Source organism: Phodopus roborovskii, unplaced genomic scaffold (genome assembly GCF_943737965.1).
Source record: "Phodopus roborovskii unplaced genomic scaffold, PHOROB, whole genome shotgun sequence".
NCBI classification, from domain to species: domain Eukaryota; kingdom Metazoa; phylum Chordata; class Mammalia; order Rodentia; family Cricetidae; genus Phodopus; species Phodopus roborovskii.
The window spans coordinates 30792362-30804916 of record NW_026126540.1 but is presented as its reverse complement, the minus strand read 5'-3'; the positions used below and the strand labels follow the sequence as shown (position 1 = coordinate 30804916).

The following is a 12555-nucleotide window of genomic DNA, read 5'->3' as shown; positions in this document are numbered from 1 at the left end:
CAGAATAGACGGAATGTTTGTAACTTTCCAGAAAAGCCTATTTCCTTATTTTCAGGAAATCAGGTCCCTAAATCTCCAAACACTGGATTCTAGTGTTGCTGATAAAGTCTTCATGCATAATCTCTTCAATCCCTTTTTGTTCACCACAGAGGTTCTGATGCTGCTCAATAATGTAAGAGGCTGACTGATATTTTGGCGAAGTGGAAGGCATCCTTTTCACCAGCTTCTATAGTGTGTGCCATATGCTCGGTGTTTGGAATCCTAAAGCATGTTAGATGACTTGACACTTTTGCCTGAAGGCAAGCAGGCAAGCAGCTGGTGATTGCTTGCCTTCCTATGCAAGAACTGGAAGGGCATAATGGATTCACTTGCTCGGCTTTCTGTATCATCTGAGTATGATGTAGACTGTGCATGATCAAGTTTCTCTCTTTCCTCTCTTTTTTGTTTTCACTGAGCTGACTTTCACCTGAAGTCCTGTTAGCAAGAAGCTTGAAGAAATTCAAATTGCTCTTCTATGGTGTCCAAAGATTTTTATGAGCTGGCAAGCCAATTATAGATCTGCTACGGTTATTACTTAAGCTTTCATTTCCTGGAGTAGGAAAATTCTGGGATGGTTATGTCTGTCTGTTTGGAAGCAGAGAAGCTTTCGATCCTATTTCTGTGTTGAAGAGAAAGCAGAAGCCCCTGTGGGACCAGTGATTCATAGGCTGGCAGGCATTCAGGGAGATGCTTTGCTCTGCCCATCATAGCACACCTGACTGTTGTTTTACATACTCACATGAGGAATGATTAGTTTTCAGTTAAACTTCAACCAGGTATCCTGTGCCTATCCAGATGCTGGCACAGAAAGTCAGCTTTCATTTTTATTGCCAAAGGAAATACAACATTTCTGCCCAACCTACGTAATTCATTTTAAAATTCATTTGTAAATGATATGCTAGAGTCTGGCAAATTGTTTCAGCAAGCAGGGTTTATCTTGAGATGTTTCAGATGTCTGACACGAGCTCTTAGTTCATCTTGATTGGCATTTGCTTGATGTAAAGTTTTCATTACCTTAGTCCAGCATGAGTACACCTGCTTGTTTGAGCCAAAGGATGCAAATTCTTTCTTCCAGGCAGGGAGGAGGAAAGACTCACTCACTGCTGGCTCCAAGAGCAGATATGAGGTCATTAACAACTCACAGTTAAGAGTGTACCATCATGGACCTAGCATGTTCCTATGAAACAACCTTATCACTTTGATGCTTATTAAGTTATCCTAAGTTTAAAATGGAATTTGACCTTCAATATCAAACCCAATGCCCCTTTCTCCAAGAATTCAATTTTATTGCTGAGTCATTTTTGAGGTAGATTTTTCCCATTATGTTAAGTGATGCATCTTTCACTCTTAGAGACATGTCTAAGTTGGGGTTATTGCAGATGGGTACCAACCAAAGCCCTGGAATGACAAAGATGGTCAACAATTACTGTAAATAGACTGATAGAAGAGCAGAGGGACCATCTGGGCAACCCAGTCAGTCTATAGTGCTTTGGAAGGGCTGAATACTTTCTAGGCCCAGTTGGGTACACTGAACATTAATCTAGTTCTGAATTTAGGAATGTTATACTGTAACTAGAATTTAAATTAATATTTTATTTCAACATAAAACAGTTTTTTTTTTCCTGATGTTAAATTATCATGTCAAACTCATGCTGGAGAGGATGTGGAGAAAGGGGAACACTCCTCCACTGCTGGTGGGAGTGCAAACTCGTACAGCCATTTTGGAGATCAGTATGGTGGTTCCTCTGGAAAATGGGAATTAGTTACCACAGGACCCGGAAATCCCCCTCTTAGGCATATACCCAAATGATCCACATCCATGCAACAAAGGCATCTGTTCAACTATGTTCATAGCAGCATTATTTGTAATAGCAAGAACCTGGAAGCAACCTAAATGCCCCTCAACTGAAGAATGGATAAAGGAGATATGGCACATCTACACAATGGAATACTACGCAGCAGAAAAAATAATGGAATCTTGAAATTCGCAGGCAAGTAGATGGTACTTGAAGAAACCATCCTGAATGAGGTAACCCATTCACAAAAAGAGGAACATGGAACAAAAAGAGGCTCATATATGGATTTTAGACCTAGAGCAAAGGATCACCAGCCTATAATTCACACCACCAGAGCAACTAGGATACAAGGTGTATTCTAAGAGATTCACATAAAGTCTCTCACAGAAGGGGGGAAGGGACAAGTCCCCCAGAGCACAGGGGAAGTGGGGGGGCAGTGAATGGAGAGAGAAGTAGTTGAAAGAGATGGGGAAGAGAGGAAAACACATGCGACTAAGAAGATTGACTCAAGGTAGGAATAGCAGACGAGAGAGAGAGAGAGAGAGAGAGAGAGAGAGAGAGAGAGAGAGAGAGAGACAGACAGACAGAGAGATAACATAAAAGAGGTAGCCAATATTGATTTGAAGAGAAAACTGAATCCAAAGAAAGATATAGAGACCTACAAGACTGCCGCCACCAAAAATTTGAGCATCCGTGGAAAGGCTACCATAAATGCCCTTCCCGGATAGTGAGATCAACAACTAACTTATCCATGGAGCCCTCATCTAATACCTGTTGGAAACAGAAGCAAACACCCATACCTAAACACTGAGTCGAACTAGAACCCAGATGCAGATGGAGAGGACAAGAACAGGTTGCAGAAACACATAGAGACAGCTGACCTGAACAAGGAGGAGCTAACGGGCCCCCGGACTGATAGCTGGGAATCCAGCATGGGACTGACTCAGGCCCCCCTGAATATGGGTCTTAGCCAGAATGAATGAGCAATCTAAGGAACCTCAGACACTGGAACCAGGATGTATCCCTGGTGTACAAAAGGACCTTGCGAACACATCCCCTTAACCTAGAGACAGGAGAGAAGTCCTAGTCCCTACTTCAAATGACCTGACAGATCTACATGACTCCACCTGGATGGCATTGCCCTACATGTGGAATTGGGGTGGGAGGATGGGAGGGGATGGTGGTCAGGGTGCATGTGAGGGGGCAGAGAGAGGCTAAAAGGGAAGGAGGGAGGGAGGGAAAGGGAACTGGGATCGACATGTAAAATAATAAATTAAATAAAAAAAAGAAATAAGAAAAAAAAACCAAAACATTTTTTTTAATTTTGAGATAATTTAATTATAGTTGTCCCTTCTCTACCTGCTTCCAACCCTTCTATATACAAATTCATGACTTCTTTTTTTAACTAATTGCTATCACATGCATATACATATATGCACATATATATATGTATATATTTCTAAATATAACCTGTTCAGTCCATACTAAAAAAAAAAAAATTATCATGTCAAGTTTCCACTCCGTATTCACTAAGATAATAAGGACAGTCACAGTTCCTTTCTTTAAAGGAATGGATGTGTTGTTACGATAGCATCTTTCCATGCAGTGCTCTGAAGTACTAGAGTATACAGAGCTCCTGAAAGGCACCTGTGCACCAGAGCTGCCAACCAGAAGCCACGTTGGAGCAGTGTTCTCGTCACTAGTCATCACAAACCACCATCTGGGATTGATCCTGGTCTCAAGACAGTTCCACAAAAATGTTTCCTGTCCCTCTGCTGCTCAAAGACATGTAGCAATCAAGTTGATACACTTCCACCATTTGCAAGGTGAGTCCCATCAACCCAAGTAATAATCTCAACTCAGTGACTTTAATCAAAGAATGAGTGACCCATACTCTTAGCACACAGAAAAAGATCCCTGTATAAGCCTTTCTATATTTTATTAACAAAAATGAGTAACTTGAAAATCAATAAAATGGATTGATCTATATCTTCTAGTGAACAGGAAGCTGTGGAGATGAAGGTAAGAAGCAGGATGTGGTGCTGAGTCTTCTGATGTTGTGATCATAGCATGGTGATAGCCTGATGATGCAATTATGTGTCCTCTGTTTGGCACATAGGACATTTTGTCTTCTACCATCATGTTCCTGGAGGTTGTGAAGATACCACGGATACTTAGCATCCTCCTGGGAATTATGCTTCAGAAAGTGAATGATGGAATTTCCTATGCCATCCTGAACAAAAACACATGCAAGTTCTCTCTCTCTCTCTCTCTCTCTCTCTCTCTCTCTCTGTGTGTGTGTGTGTGTGTGTGTGTGTGTGTGTATGTATGCACACCCACACATGCATGTTTGCATATGGGTTCACATGTACACATATACACGTTGGGAGGCCAGAGGTTAACACTGTGTGTGTAAGGAGTTTGGTTTTTCTGCCCACCGCCTGGTATTGTCCCGCTGCCGCGTCAGCCCCAAATAACACACAGAGACTCTGTATTTGATACAATACTGTTGGCCCAGTTACTTGTTTCTTATCGGCTAGCTCTGCCTTTAATTATTAACCCATTTCTGTTGATCTATGTATTTCCACGTGGCCTCCTTACCGGGGAGTGGGGCAGGCATCTGGTCTCCCCAGTCTCTCCATCTTGACTACTCCTTACTACTTCCTACTTCCTCCTTGTCTCCTAGTCCCTCCTATCTTCCTTTCCTATTGGCCAAAGGTGCTTTATTATTAACCAGTATGAGAAACATATACAGAATGACATCTCCCATCATCTCCTCTTTTCTGTCTAAATAAAAAGAAGGGTTTTAACCTTAACATCGCAAAATATATTACATAACAGTTATCAAATAAGAATCAGTTAACAATATTTAGTCCATTAACATTTATCAAGATTTAAGAAACTATTCCATCATCTATTCCATCTTTGTGAGTCTAAAGTCCTATATGTAACTTATCTTTAATCCTGACTAAGGAAAACTATAACCATAACTATCTGTCTTCAACTCCCTCAAAGACCACAGAAGGATAGTATATAAGCTCTAGAAATGACAGAGACAACTCACTGCCTGGTCACCCAAGGTTCTTTTGTAATCTTCCATCTTCAGCCCATAGGCCATAGTGTGTATAGCAGACTCTTCAGCAACGCAGGAAACTGTCTTCTTGTATTGGCAGTTTATCAGTTACTTTTCTGTGTCCTGCATACTGTCTCGCAGACTCTTCCATGAAGCAGGAACTCTGTAGCAATGTCCATCTTGAATCAGCAGTCACTTTTCTGTGGGTCCTGCATGTCCAGTTTATACAGCATAAAGTCAAACAGTCCAGACAAGAGCAGTATCTTGTCCAAATGGCTAGTCTTGCCATATTGGAAGCAAACTTCATAATGCATTTCTTCGATGTCCATCTTCCTTTCTGGTGTAGGTGGTATTGCCAAGAGCAATTATGTCTCACTGTCACGAAAACCCTAAACCACTTTAAATGCCATATTCTGTAGGTCTTTGAAAGGTTTGAAGAATGCCTATCTATCTCAAATACATCTCTGTGTATCTTGAAAACCTAACTAACTTAACTCTAAGTTTTGACTATCATAGGTAATTATCTATAATCTGCAGTACATTATACAATATTTTTCTGAATGAGCTATATAAACACAATACCTAAACAAAAGGAGAAATATATACATCACAAAATTGACCTTAAATTGTATCAATAAATGAAAATCCATTCCAAAACAAAGCAGACTCTCCATCTTGGCTCTCCTTACTACTTCCTACTTCCTCCTTGTCTCCTAGTCCCTCCTATCTTCCTTTCCTATTGGCCAAAGGTGCTTTATTATTAACCAGTATGAGAAACATATACAAAATGACATCTCCCATCACTGTGTGTCTTCCTCAAGTGCTTTTCACCTTGTATTTTTGAGATGGGATCTCTCCCTAGACAGCAGGAAGGAGAAAGGCAAGGCTGGAAGTCTGAGGACAGGACAACAGATGAAAGTCTGGAGTAGATGGCATTGTTAATACTGGCCATGTCTGCATACAGCTTCATTGCCATTCCCAGCACAAGGCTTACATTCCTTTTTGCCATTTGCAGCTGTTTAATTTATGCTGAAAGTTTTGTGGGTTTCTTTTCTTTCTTTTTCTTTTTTTCCAGCAGAGCTATCTAATGCTATTTATTCAAGTCCTTAATGGTTCAATTGTAGTCTCTCTCTCTCTCTCTGCCTCTTGATTATAACTAATTACAACATTTTATCCTTCCCTTTGCCCCCTCTGAATGCTCCCATATAACTTTCTTCATTCTCCAAATCCATGGCCTCTTTTATCAGCTATTAATTGTATACATATACATGTCCGTATGTACAAATATATTCTTAAATAAAACCTGTTCTGCACATGTAGTGTTACTTGTGTGTATGTTTTCAGAGCTGGCCATTTGGCCCCAGATTCTCAGTGTGCTCTTCCCTGGGGAAGGCCACTTCTCCTAGTTCCACCATTCTTCAGTTGTCTGCACTTTATTGTGTAGTGTTGAGACCTCACGGGCTTTTCCTTGTCCAATTTGGCCTGCCCATTGGTGCCTACCTTGTTCAGCTCACATTTGGGCAGTCATTTTGGTGAGACTTCATGTCTGTAGCCTTTGATATTGCTAGGACATATACTCTCACAGTACACTCTCTGATCCCCTGGCTGGCTCTGATCCCCATCCCCCCCCCGCCCCCCCGCCAAATGATGTTCCCTGAGCCGTGAGTGCAGGAGTGCTTTGGAGATGTACCCATTGTGGCTAGACTTGACAATTCTGAATTTTGATTGTGGTTTTCTGTAGTTGTCTCAGTCTGCAGTCTCTCCTCTTAATGTTTTTTGCTTCTTTTACTGAGTGCTACCCATCAAGACAATAGAATCGGGGCTCAGAAGCAGCGCTCTCTGTCTTCTTGATCAGCTTTTTCTTTGGCCCTTTTACTTTCCTTTATCCCTTTCCCATCCCTCTTTCCTCTTTCTCTTTTCATCCTTTCTATGTTTTCTTTCCTTGGTTCTCCTGTCTTCCCCTCCCCCTCTTCTCCTCTCCTCTTCTTTCTTTAGCTGTACATAGTCTCTTTACAAGTATGTCTTCTCCATCCAGCTTTGCCAAGATCCTTTCAGAAGAACCCTCAGTGATTGTAGTTTATCCACAGGCTCTGGTGTCAGTTCAGCTCTTGATGGTGAAATGCATACCTTGCAAGGGGTTAACTCATAATACAATAAAACAAAATTTATCATTGCTATAGTAATATATATTCACATTTTAGTTATTACATAGATCATTGGTGAGGCATGCACCAGAGTCAAGTGTCAATAAATAAAAGAACCACCACCATCCACTACATCTTATTATCATTAACAGACAGACTAAAAGCTACAGAATCAGGATATATATATATATATATATATATATATATATATATATATATATCCAATAATGGCCCTTTGTCACCATCATTGTACCAAGGATAGGAAAGCCCAATAAAAAGCATTGTTACTAGTTCCTAGTAAACAGTTGTAGAATGAGTGATAGAATGGACCACCACACACTCTAACTGACCAGTGTACTCACCATCATCTCATTGTCTGACCAGTCAGAAGGAAAATGCTCCACATTGACCATGTAATGGAGTCGAGCAACATCAAAGAGATTTGTTTCAGGTTTATCATTATTCAGGATTGGTTCCAAGTACTTCCAGAAAATTTCAAGTTCCTTAATGGAATTTTCTTTCTTCAGGTTTTCAGCTTCTATGTCTAATAATAGCAAAATGTTTTACTGTGAAATGAACGTATTGGATTTCTCTCCACTTTATCTTGATGTCATGAGTCATATGCATAATTAGATGTCTGTAAAGTGTTAGTGAAGTGCAAATGCAGAAACATAACTTTGAGAAGTTTTTGAAGTAGGAAGACAAAACTATAAAATCAAAAGAGATTGCTATGTGAGCTCATCACTCTCCTTCATCTCACAGTGGAGGCCCAGAGAGGTTGTGATGAGATTACACATTTCAGGAACTGATGATGCTGAAGGTACCTAGCAACCTGATATTGCACCTATATAGAACCAGTCTTCCCTCCAAGTCATGCATTCATCATATTTATGCTTGCTGCATAACACATTAAAAGATTGAAGTAGATTCACTTCTCACAGACCTGTAATTAGACTGGATAAAAGTGATTTATGCTTCAGTTAGCTTTCAGTCATTTTACAGCAGCTACATCTTTTCTGGGTATCTGCCTCTTGACTGTCAAGTGATAGTGGATGTCTATAAATTTAGACTTGAAAACTTACCTGAAATACTTATGCTTTTTTATCTGTAACTAAAGAGTTGGGTCTACTACTATGGCCTCACCATTTTATGGTAAAGACTAACATTATTTTATTGTATATATTTTTTTGAGACAGAGTATCATCTAGGCTGACCTGGAACTTATTATGAAGCCTGAAAATTGCCTCAAACTTATGGTCAATCCTCCTGTCTCAGCCACCCATGTTCTGGGATTAGACATATGAACTACTATGCTTTCATCAAAGAGTATATTTGTATATTGATTTATTAGTACATGAACTGTCTTTTAGAGACTATATTTGGTTCTTATATACCATTTTCTTGACTGTTTCAATAATAAATTATTTAATAAATGTATCTTTTGATATAGTCAGTGGTCTGGGTTTGAATCTCAAGTTTCTGACTTAATAATTGCATCTAGTCCATAAGTTTGTTTTGATAAAATGGAAATAATAAGACTTATTCCCTGAGTAGCCACATGGGGCTAGGACTCGGTAGGTGATTTTCATTCTCCTTCTTTTCCTCCCTTACAATTTCTCCAGACTCATTCTCATTACTATAGCAGCTGCTTTCAGGAGCTAATTCCTCCTAACATATCTCCATTCCCTGGGAACTCCACCTCTTGGTGTTGACCCAGGGTCTTCCTACTCTTTCATTCATGTCTCTCCTGGCTCATTCTTGGTCCAATGCAGCCTGTTTTCAGGAACCTTTATTCCTATCCCATATGCTTTCCATGGGACTCTGCCTTTTGGAACAGACCCAGGTGCCTCAGCACTTTCCCTGTATCCCCTCTTAGCCCTCCACTTTTAGCACTCACTGCCTGGGGGGACCCCCTACCCCAGCCACCACACTTGTCTAGGATCCAGAGAGGGCAACATAAACCAGAGAATGGAACACCCAGCCAAGAAAGATGAGACCAGATATTGACACCAAGAACATTATACCTCCAGATGCCTAGACCCCAGTGCAAAAGCACAAACATGAACAGCCAAGAAAATATGCTTCTACCAGAAGCCAGCAATCTACTCCAGGAGGTCCTGAGAAATGCAACAAGAGAAGGACTTCAAAAATGCTATTATGAATATTCTCAAAGAGGGCATGAATAAATAAATCCCTTAATGAAGTCTGAAAATGTAAACAGTTGAGTGACATAATGAAAACAATCAAAGAAATGACAGTGGATTTAATAAAGAAGTAGAGTCACTGAAAAAAAAACTCCAAGCTTAAATAATACTGGAAATGAAAATTTAGGAAGTTAAACAAAAATCTCAGAGCCTTATAAACAGATTACAAGATATGAAAGATGGAATCTCAGATGTCGAAGAAAAGGTAGAGAAATAGACATCTCAGTCAAAGAAAAAAATGTTAAATGTAAAGGAATCCAAGCACACAACATCAGAGAAATCTGGGACACTATGAAAGAACCAAATCTATGAATAATATGGATAGAAGAAGGGTTAAAAATACCTAAATAAAAAACACAGAAAGTATTTTTAACAAAAGTATAAAAGAAAATTCCCCCAGTCTAAAGAAGGAGTTGCTTATCTAGTAGGAGATGCATACAGAACATGAAGAGACAGGTGCAGAAAATGAATTTCCCATGATGCATACTAATAAAGCACTAAGTATACAACTCAAAGAATTGTAAGGGAAAAAGACCAGGTAACATATAAAGACAGATTCGTTAGAATAACATGATTTTCCAATGGAGAATCTAAAAGGCAGAAGGGTTGGGAAGGGTATTCAACCAACTATGATAGACCACTGACAAGACTACTACATCCAATAAAACTATTAATCACAATTGAGAGAGAAAGAAAATCATTCCACAATAAACCCAAATTTAAGTAACTTCTATTTACCAACCCAGTGCTATAGAAGGCACTAGAAAGAACACTTCAGTCTGAACCATACCTAAGAAGTCACAAGGAATAATCCCACAAGAGCAAATGAAAATGAATGGGGGGAGGGGTCACCATAACAACAAAATTATAATGGTGTTCATTGATAACTCTCATTATTGAATTAGAAAATGGGATCCATCCTTCTTCTATATACAAGAAACATACTTTACCTAATCAAGGACAGATCTCACCGCAGGGTAAAAGGATGAGAAAATGTATTCTAAGCAAATGGGCTCAAGAAGCAACCGGGTGTAGCCATGTTAACATTTGGCAAAATAGACTTTAAATCACAGCTGATCAAAAGATGTGGAGAAGGACACTCATCAGAATAAAAATATACCGAGAGAATATTGGATTTCTAAACATTCGTGCTTCATGCACCAAACACAAGGGAATCCAAGTTCATAAAAAAAAAAAAAAAAAAAAACAAAAAAAAAAAACAAAACAAAAGACATCTACAGCCAAAATATTGACCCTCACACAGTAATAGTGGGTAACTTCAAGAACTCTGATACCATACTCTTACCAATTAACACATCATTCAGACAAAATTAAATAGAGAAATGCTGGGGGTAATGATTTATACAGAAATTCCACACAAATAAAAAAGAATATATTTTCTTCTTGCAGCATATGGAATTTTCTCCAAAACTGACCACACATATTTGGAGCAAGCCTCAACAGATACAAGAAAATTTAAATAATGCCCTTGATATGAGAATTTTTAAAAAGTACAGCAACAAATTTATTAAGGGAAGACAAACTCATGAATACATAACAAAACAGAGGCCGCTGCTGATCCAACCACTGCTGACCCCATTCTGTCTCTCTGCTGCTTGGTGTTTGACCACCCCAAGCACAACCCAGAGCAAAAGAGCGAGACTGCCCCCTTCTTTTCTTTGAAGGGATCTGCAGTAGGACCCCTGCAGACAAGAGGCACCACTTCTGTGGGGTCAGATAACCCAAGGTCATGGGTGGAGTGACTACCCACTACATTTCCCCATTTTGTTGAGACTGTTATTTCCACAAAATTCTTTTTCTCCCCATACTTATATGAACTTCACCAAACTGGAAAAATTTAAAGAAATGGATGAATTTCTCGGTATTTACAACCTATCAAAGGTAAATCAAGATTAAGTTAAGCAATTTAAACAAACCTGTAGCCCCTAGTGAAATAGAAAGTAATCAAAATTCTCCCAACCCCCCCCCAAAAAAGCTAAACAAACAAAACACCCTGAGCCAATGAATTCAACCTAGAATTCTACCACTCCTTCAAAGAAGAATTAATGCTAACACCTCTCAAGTTATTCCACAAAATAGAAATCTTGGGACCAGAATCCTGCTGGTGTTCATCTGTCTATGTTGTGAGTGATTTCTCCCTGAATAAACATCTTATTTGGCCTAATTTTTTCTTCTGATCCTTATTAAACATCAATGAGAGAAAGAGAGAGAGACAGAGAGAGAGAGACAGAGAGAGAGAGAGAGAAGGAGAAAGAGAGAGGTCAATATCCTTTATGAATATTGGCTGAATATTGGAAAAATTTTCAGTAGAATACTTCCAAACTGAATCCAGGAACAAACACATCAAAAATATTATTAACAGTCTATGGGGCCTCTATTAGTGGATTAGTATTTATCCCTAGTATATGAATGGACTTTGGAAGCTCATTCCACACAGAGAGACACAACCTCAGCCTAGACACATGGGGGAGGGCCTGAGCCCTGGTCCAAATGATATGACAGACTTTGAAGACTCCCCATGGAAGGCCTCACCCTTTCTGGGGAGCAGAAAGGGATGGGATTGGTGGGGGAACAGGGGAGGACGGGAGGGTGTGGGAACTGGGATTGACAAGTAAAACAAGCTTGTTTTAAATTTAAATTTAAGAATATATAAAAAATATTATCAACCATGATATATATGAATTAATAAACATAATTTACCACATAAACAGACTGAAGAAAAGAACCACCACATAATCATTTAATTAGAAGCAAAAAGGCTTTTTTTTTTAAAAAATCTTATCTTATCTCCTGATAAGAGTCCTAGAAAGATAGAGGGCATATCTCACCATAATAAAAGCCATTCACAGGAAATCCACGACTATAACTCAGAACACTTTCACTAAAACCAAGAAAAAGACAAGGATTTCCACTCTCTCCATATGTATTCCACACAATACTTGAAGTCCTAGATAGAGCAATAACACAGCTGAAGGAGAACAAGTGTATAAATATAAGTGGGAAAAAAGTATCTTTATTTGTAGATGATATAATTTTATGCATAAATAACCCATAAACTAAATCAAGGAACTTTTACAGTTTATAAATACCTGCAAAATAGCAGGATGCAAAATTATTAAAGTCGGTAGTCTTCCTATACCCAAATAACAAATGGTCTGTAAACAAATCAGGGAAATAATATTTTTACAATAGCTTAAAAAAATCATCTTTGAGTAACTCTAACCAAGCAAGTGAAAGACTTGTATAGTGAAAATTTTAAGATATTGAAGAAAAAAGTG

General features: G+C 39.0%; 1 protein-coding gene across 1 annotated transcript in view; it reads right to left on the bottom strand.

Moving 5' to 3' along the window:
• Window positions 1–12555, bottom strand: part of Spag17 (sperm associated antigen 17) — a 211951-nt gene that overhangs the window by 116019 nt on the left and 83377 nt on the right. Inside the window, exon 7 of the mRNA XM_051199526.1 lies at window positions 7415–7596. Coding sequence (XP_051055483.1) covers window positions 7415–7596 — 182 coding nt within the window. The remainder of the gene's footprint in view (window positions 1–7414; window positions 7597–12555) is intronic.